Source organism: Oryzias latipes, chromosome 1 (genome assembly GCF_002234675.1).
Source record: "Oryzias latipes chromosome 1, ASM223467v1".
Taxonomy (NCBI): domain Eukaryota; kingdom Metazoa; phylum Chordata; class Actinopteri; order Beloniformes; family Adrianichthyidae; genus Oryzias; species Oryzias latipes.
This window is the reverse complement of record NC_019859.2, coordinates 13,788,298-13,796,842: the sequence shown is the minus strand read 5'-3', so window position 1 is coordinate 13,796,842 and position 8,545 is coordinate 13,788,298. Positions and strand designations below refer to the sequence as shown.

At 40.8% G+C, this 8,545-nt stretch overlaps 1 protein-coding gene across 1 annotated transcript in view; it reads left to right on the top strand.

The window, feature by feature from the left end:
- Positions 1 to 4,502: 4,502 nt before the first annotated feature.
- Positions 4,503 to 8,545, top strand: part of LOC101154838 (double C2-like domain-containing protein beta) — a 50,042-nt gene continuing 45,999 nt past the window's right edge. Inside the window, exons 1-2 of the mRNA XM_004065859.4 lie at positions 4,503 to 4,645; positions 7,390 to 7,790. Of these exons, the coding sequence (XP_004065907.1) occupies positions 7,403 to 7,790 (388 nt within the window). The 5' untranslated portion in view covers positions 4,503 to 4,645; positions 7,390 to 7,402. The remainder of the gene's footprint in view (positions 4,646 to 7,389; positions 7,791 to 8,545) is intronic.

The window sequence follows — 8,545 nt, the reverse complement described above, 5'->3', positions numbered from 1 at the left end:
CTCAATCACCCAAACTACCCTCAACTCGACCTCCCCTGCGCGCCTCTAGACGTGCTATCCCCCAGAGCTAGGATGAAACGGGCCCCCAGTGTCCTAGGAAAGGTTATGTCAAACTGGGGCCCTGTGATGAACAGCTTCCTTCTGGTGCTATACCTGTAGTTGCACCACGTAGAATGCAAAAAAGGGCAGTTAGACTGTCCAATCACAGAAATCTAGTTGATATCCCTTGCAAGAAGGTTTTGACCAGTCCCAAGGAAACTAATCTTAAACTTGCTGCACTCAATGTCAGATCTTTATGCAACAAATCATTTTTAATCAATAACTTTATCTCTTCTTTTAATCTTGATTTTATGTTTTTAACTGAAACATGGCTTGACAAAAACACAGGAAACATAGTTCTAGTTGAATCAACTCCCCCAAACTACAAACATGAATCGGAAATACGAGAAAATAAAAAGGGTGGAGGCGTTTCTGCACTGTTTAGAGATAATATTGCAACCCGCAGACTATCATTTGGTGTGTTTTCATCATTTGAGTATGTGTCCTTTAAGATTGAGTTAAAACAAACTCCTCCCTTACTCTGCATAGTTATGTACAAACCTCCTCAGCACAGCCAAAGTTTTATTGATGATTTCACTGAAATGCTCTCAGTTGTGTGCACAGACTTTGATGGTCTAGTCATTACAGGTGATTTTAATGTTCATGTTGACAATGTCAATGACAAAAATGCAAAAGAGCTCAATGCTGTCCTTGAAACCTTTGATCTAATTCAGCATGTGAGTTGCCCCACCCACAACAGAGGGCACACTCTGGACCTGCTCATCACAAAGGGGGTTAATATTCACAATGTCAGTGTGGTTGATGTCGCCCTCTCTGATCATTTCTGTGTATTCTTTGACCTGTCTGTTGCTCCCAAACCACCGCCTGGCCCTGCAGTTGTCCAAAGGAGACAAATAAATGAGAGCACTAGGGCACAGTTTGTAGAAATGATAGACCTTGAAAACGCCTCTGGTGCCAATGTTGATGAAATGCTGAATTCTGTTACTTCTAGCATCTTGAATGTTCTGGATGCCATTGCCCCTATGAAAGTTCAATTGAGAAAACATAGACAGAAAGCTCCCTGGAGGAACGATGATCTAGTCAGGGCACAGAAACAACAGTGCCGCAGAGCTGAACGACAGTGGCGCAAGTCAAAACTCCAGGTTCATTATGAAATGTATAAGGGGGAGTTGTACGCTTACAACCAGATCTTATCCAGAACAAGGGAAAGGTACTTCTCTGAAATCATTGGAAGTTGCAGCAGCAACTCTCGTGTCCTGTTCACAACAGTAAACAGATTAACTAACCCTCCAACCCAGCTACCAATAGAATTGGTTTGCACACCTAAATGTAATGAGTTTGCTGTATTTTTTAATGACAAGGTTCAGGGCATTAAAAAAGCCATCAACTCCACAACACATATAACTATCGAACGGCCACCTACTCACTCTAAGCTGACTCACTTTATACCTGTCACTGACCAAACTGTCCAAGAGACCATCACCCGTCTGAGCTTGTCTACATGCTGCCTTGATGTGTTACCCACTAGATTTCTAAAGTCTGTCCTGAACAGTGTGTTGCCATCAATTACTCAAATAGTTAACATGTCTCTTCAATCTGGAATATTTCCAGAGGCCTTAAAAACTGCAGTCATTAAACCTCTCTTGAAGAAGAGCGGTCTTGATCCCACTGTACTGAATAATTACAGACCTATCTCTAATCTGCCATTGTTAGGAAAAGTCCTTGAAAAAGTTGTCTACCAACAGCTCACTGATTTTCTCTTATTAAACAATTCATTTGATGTTTTCCAGTCAGGTTTTAGACCCCATCATAGCACAGAAACTGCTCTTATCAAGGTAACCAACGACATCCGCCTGAACACTGATGATGGCAAAGTCTCTGTCTTAATCCTGCTAGACCTGAGTGCTGCCTTTGATACTGTTGATCATGGGATCCTTTTGCACAGACTCCAAGACTGGGTTGGCATCTCTGGATCTGCCCTAAGTTGGCTCAAGTCTTATCTAGAAGACAGGAAATATTTTGTTGAAATTGGGAGTTGTGTCTCAGACTACATGGCCTTGACTTGTGGTGTGCCCCAGGGATCGATCCTGGGACCCCTTCTGTTCAACCTCTACATGCTGCCACTAGGGCAGTTAATACGCAGTAATAACATATCTTATCACAACTATGCAGATGATACTCAGATCTATGTGTCACTGACAACAGGTGAATATGGGCCGGTGGATTCACTCAGCCACTGCCTCCAACAGATCAGTGCGTGGATGCAGAACAACTTTCTCCAGCTAAACTCAAACAAGACCGAAGTTATTATTTTTGGCCCACAGAAACAAAGAGAAAGAGTCAGTAGCTACCTTCATTCTCTGTCTCTTAAACCCTCAAATCAAGTCAGAAACCTAGGGGTAATCATGGACTCTGACCTGAACTTTAACAGCCATATCAAGTCAGTAACATCAGCGGCATTTTACCATCTGAAAAACATTGCCAAAATCAAAAACATAGTGTCAAAACCAGACCTGGAGATACTTATTCATGCATTTGTCTCCAGTAGGTTAGACTACTGTAACGGCCTGCTCACCGGCCTCTCCAAACGAGGTGTAAAACAGCTTCAGTACATCCAGAATGCTGCTGCTCGAGTCCTGACCAGAACCAGGAAGTATGATCACATTAGTCCTGTGCTCAGGTCTTTGCACTGGCTCCCTGTACCTCAAAGAATAGACTTCAAAGCAGCTCTGCTTGTGTACAAGTCTCTCCATGGCCGAGCACCAAAGTACATCTCTGACATGTTAGTGCCATATGAACCATCTCGTACTCTGAGGACCTCAGGGGCCGGCCTCCTGTTGATTCCCAGAGTCAGAACTAAACAAGGGGAATCAGCGTTTCAATATTCTGCAGCTAAAATCTGGAACAGCCTCCCTGAAGTCGTAAGACAGGCCTCTTCTGTGTTCATGTTCAAATCTAGACTTAAAACATTTCTGTTTAGCCGTGTATATGACTGAAAGGTCCTATCTGCACCTTTCTTTCCTTCCTTTCTTTTTAAATCTTTTTTTTTTTCTTCCTTTTCTTTTAAAGTAAATTTTATGTTGATTATTACTATGATGTATTGTGATTTTAATGCACTTTTCTGTTTTGTGAAGCACCTTGAATTACTTTGTGTACGAATTGTGCTATACAAATAAACTTGCCTTGCCTTGCCTGGAAAGGTTGCCAGGTTGGAAGGATCTATTCAATTTTAGCTCGGACTTGCATGAGGCAAATAATGAATTCAGTGTCAGTCATTTAAAATCCAATTAACTTTTACTACATTTGAATTATTTCTTCATGGATTTGATTTCCAACTGGAATAATGTCAACAAATACATGTGCTTTACTAAAATTGGTCACCTCTAAAAATAAAGGTTTACAATGAGCAGTGATTTGTTGAAGGTTGATAAAACTCCAAATGTACATCCATGCATTTCTGTATTGTGACTCAAGTGTGTCATGATAAAAAAAACATTTCAGTTTAGTCAAAACACTTTATTTAAAACAATTTAAAAACAAAAACAGCTTAGAATGTGTGTAGAAATGCACCAGCAAAGATCATATATATTCATTCAAATTGTAAATATTAAGGATATTTTAGGACCGTACATTTTTAATACGCCATCTCAATATATTTTAACGGAAACAAATTAATTCTTAAAAAACAAAACGCTTTTTAAACAGCACTTTTTTCCCTCCTAATTCACAATGATTTGCAAATAGAAATACTAAAAAAAATGCAATTTTAGGCTTAATTTTCTATACATATTTTCTTCATCATAAGAAAAATGCCCCAACAATGTCTTAAGAATACAAAAAATACATTTCTTCCTTTAAAAACTATGGCAGGTAGAAAACATTTGTATAAAGGCTGCTACAGGTGGGCACATTGAAGCAAACATATCTGCACACAAACACAAACATTTGCTGTTGTTATAGACAGAAAAAGTGTTCTGACTGTGACATTTCAGTGCTGGCAGTGTGCTTTTTTTCAGCGAAGTCAACATGATGAAATAATTTTCCTTTTTTATGTCAGTCTGTGCTTTTTTTTTTTTAATGCTTAGCAGCAATATTTTCTTTTGGGGTATAGTCAGCCACTGTCCCTTCTCCTTTCTCTCCATTCACATGTGTATGCTTTGCTGATGTTGCTCTGAATTTTCCTGTGTATCTGCATAACATTGGTTTGGTCTCCCCAAATGTTCGTCCTTGTCCGTCTGCCGTCCCGTCCCTGTCTCTTGCTCCCTCTTTGCACCTCCCATGCATATCTCATGCACTCCTCACCCACCCACACGTTTTCCTGGGTTCTTTTAGGAGTGACAGTACTGTATGCACAGGCTGAAAACAACTGATGAGGGGTACGTCACGGCTACAGAGGGAGGGACAGAGGAGAGGAGAAGAGGAGGAGAGAAAATGAGGAACAGAGACGGGGAGGGAAGAAGAGAGAGAGGGAGTATAGAGGGATATATTGACTCAAAGCTGGTCTAGATGCTCCATAGAGTGTGGGAGACAGAGGAGGTGAGAGCAGGCAAGATGGAGTGCTGGCACAGATGAAGATTGTCCCTCGGTAGGTTTTTGTAGATGGCTATATTTGTGTGCGGGTGTCTGTGGGAGTGTGTTTACACATGTGCTGGCATGTCTTCAAACACCGGTAATTGATGTGAGTGAGTTTGTAAGCATGGATGTGCTCATACGCACCCAAACAGTGGATCCGGCTGTTATGTAAGAGCGTCTGAATGAGCGCTGAAGATGAGAACAGTTCAGTTTGGGGTCTTTCTGTGTGTGGAGTCATGTGTCATGCTTATGTGTGTGACAGTTATCCTGTTTTTACCTGCACATTTGGAGGAAGGCAGGTGGTGATCTGAAGTTCTGCGTGTGAATCTGTCTGCTGATGTGTTTCCCTTTACTGTACTTAAGGTTTTAAATGCCAGAAGATGTGTGTGTGTGACAGGTAGCAGCATATATGGTGGAGAAGAGTGACAGCAAAAGACATGAAAGCAAAGTGAAACATTGGAATGTTTTCCTTTTGTTGTTTTATGCCTTTTTTTGGTTTTGAAGCAAAAAAATTGACATAACAGGTTCATAACAGATTGTAAAGATGATAAAATGCCAATTGTTGCATTGGCAGCCTCTTGGATGAAGAAAAAATATTGCTCTTTTGAATGATATAATATATATAAGTATTTTGAAATTGTGCAACCTAACATCTAAAAAAAAGCTCTTGGAATTAAAACTTGCCATATTTAATATTAGAGGCACCAAGCAGTCAAATCCGACTTTAAGACACCTGAAGTTTTTGCAGCATAAACTAACTGAGCTGTAGGACAAAAACCTAAAATATAGAATTATAGAAAACAAACTGTAAAAATAAACTCACAACTTTAAACTTTAAACAATCCATGCAGAAATTAAATGTTGTTTTTGAGAAATCTTGAACATAAATCCGAAATGAGCAGTGCAACAGAGGTTAGAAATTTGTGACAGATAAAGATTCCTAAAAAATTATAAATTGCAAGCCCAACAAACAAGATTTAACAAACATGGCACGTGTTTCAGCTATCAATCCTGAAACCAGATGTTTACCTTCCAGTTATAAAATATTAAAAGAAAATTTAAATTCCTGTTTGGTCAGATTTGGGCATCAACCAAGTCAGTTTTTGGCAGAAATGAATTTTTTGGGAGCTCAATGTTTGAGCTGGCAGCAGCCATCGGGAATATGAATAGCGAACATGATATTAAACCTTTTGACAAAATTAATGGTTTCCTTATCACTCCCTGGGCAGGACTGGTGACTATTATCATGACAATAGAGGAGAAGGATGTTGGGATTTGTGCCTCCACCACAGAATGCAGTTCTTAGTCACTGCGCATGTTTTCAAATGTGTCCAGGGTGGGAAAGTTCACAGTTTCTCACTTTTCAGTTTTATTTAAAATAATCTTCCAGTGAGAATTCAAAGATTGTCACAAATTTTGTGTATATTCAAAGAAAACAACACAGTTGCCATCATGTTTCCATAAATTTACTGTTATTCTAGAGTAAACACAAACAGATGAAACATTGAAGGGCATAAGTAACTATTTGGCCAGAAGTGATGTGAAATGCAACACAAATGAGTACCATGAGCACCATGGAGCCCTGAATGACCTGCTGCTGTTCAGCTGTGAGCGGTGCTGACACACTTCCATGTCACTGCTCAAAGTGGATCTCTTTTCATGTTCTTACATCCCATATTAGGCAAAATATTTTTTTTCTTTTTTGTTTTGCAAATGACGTGCACCAGGAAACAAGGTGAAATGACTTGAGTGTTGAGCTTTTTTTATTTTATTTTGTGAACTCACAAAAGAAACCCAGATTGCCTCTCGACTTTCTTTTTTTTTTGAGTGTTTGAGAAAGAAAGTAGGACAAAAGATCTTTAGCCTTATTTATTTTAATTAGGGCAAAGAAAACATAAAAATGGATCAATTTGGTTCAATGATGTTGGTGTTTGCCAACAACCAAAATGTTATGCCTCATTTAGGACCGGCTCACAGCACTCCAGTTGGGATGTGTCAGAGTCCATCTAGCCCGAAAGCACGGCGCTTTTGGTAGCTGTGATCCCTCCAGTGCCGTCTCCGGGCATTGGCTGCTGGTCCGCCTCGCAGAGGTAGCCCACAGCAGCGGATAGTGTTGCTGTCAACGTGACCCGTGACAGATCTTGAGGTCAATAGAAGAAAATAAATGCCGCCTCCTACTGTGTTTGTGTTGGCCATGCTTAAGCACTGCAGGTAAAAAGAGTTTCTGAGTGGAGCCAGGCATCCTTTGCAGCATGGTCGTCACTGCACGGTTTAACTAGTGTGATGTGAGTTAGCCTTTAGTAACGAATATGCAAAGAAGTGCGAAAGGCTTCAAATTGCATTATGTAAATATTGCTCAGAGGGGGGGGGGACGTGTGAAAGGAAGTGATAGAGAGGGATTAGAGATATAGAGCGACATCACATGTTTGTACTTTACATGCTACATTACCACTATGAGCTCAAAGTTTTCGTGTGCTAACACAATGTGTGAGTCACACTTGAAGTGCCAAAGGTTCTGTCGAACGCTATTTTGGCTTTTAAGAAGTGAGGATTGAGTCAGTGGATGAAGCACTTTTACAGTTCTCTCCAGGATGTTTGAGATGCTCCCAGACAAACTGCCTGCTGTGGCAGCTGTGAAAGAGATGGAACGCTCAAATAGAAAACCAAGATTTGACTGTGATTTTAATCTTTTTTATTCTATAACCCGTGTCCTTGTTCTCTTTAACTTATTTTCATCTCCTCTCCTCCCCACCATAGTTAAACAGTCTAGATGAGCGTGTCCAAGCCACCGCCACCGCCCTCCACCTCCCACCTAACCATCCCCCCTCCTTCTGCCTCTGCCCCTTCCTCCTCCGCCTCCTCTCCCTTGGCAACGCCCCATTCCACTGCTCCTCCCCCGCCCTCTCCAGTCAAGATTTCTATGCAGGAGCACTTTGCCATAAATGTTTGCCCGGGCCCCATCCTCCCCATCCCGCAGATCTCTGACTTCTTCCCCCGTTTCCACGATTATCCCTGCACACCACCGCCCCCTAGGGAGAAGAAAATCCTAAAAGAGGAGACCTTCAATGGGGAGACGGGCGGAGGTCACCTGGATGGGGAGAGACGAGGAGAAAACGATGGCAATGGGGAGGAGGTGTTGGACTCCGATGATGATGACAGTGAGTTCTGCGGTGTTCAAAGTCGCACATGCAATGCAGCATCACAACCAGCTCTGCAACTCTTAAAGACCCACTCCAATGAAAATAGTGTTTTTGGTGTTTTTAACATTTTCTTGTAGCATTTTTCTCATGATGGAGGACATATATAGAGAAATTGAAGCTTAAAATTGCATTTCTGAGTATTTCTTTATTCAAACCATTGTGAATCAGGAGCAGATGAAAAAATGCTGTTGGAAAAAAGCTTGTAGGTGTGATGTAGGACCTACATCGGCTTCCTGCTGCGCTCCATTCTGATGCATCCACTTGTGGACGACTGCGTCCATGCATGTACGTCTTCATTTTCCTTGTCTAAGTTGGCTTCTGGTTCAAAACTGCACAGCTGGATAGCTCCAATATTGCTCCCCAGTTTTGTTGCACCGGTAATGGGAGGTTGGGATTGTGAGGGGCTGTAAGCTACACTGTAAAAAGAATTTCCTTGATGGTACCTAAAAAAAGAAATTCATCACTTTCCAAGCATTTCTTTTGTAAATTACTGAACAAGGAGAATTTTGAGGTTTTAAAACCTAATATTATTAACTTTTTTACAGTCATAGACTTCAAGTTGAGTCAGCATAATTATTGAGGAAAACTACTTTTAAACTACTTTTATTTGAGTGGGTAGTACTTAATAAAGATAAGTTGTAAGTAGCCATTTATAATTCCTTTACATAGTCAAATGTATTCATTTCAGTGAAGTCTTAACATTTAAGTTTTGA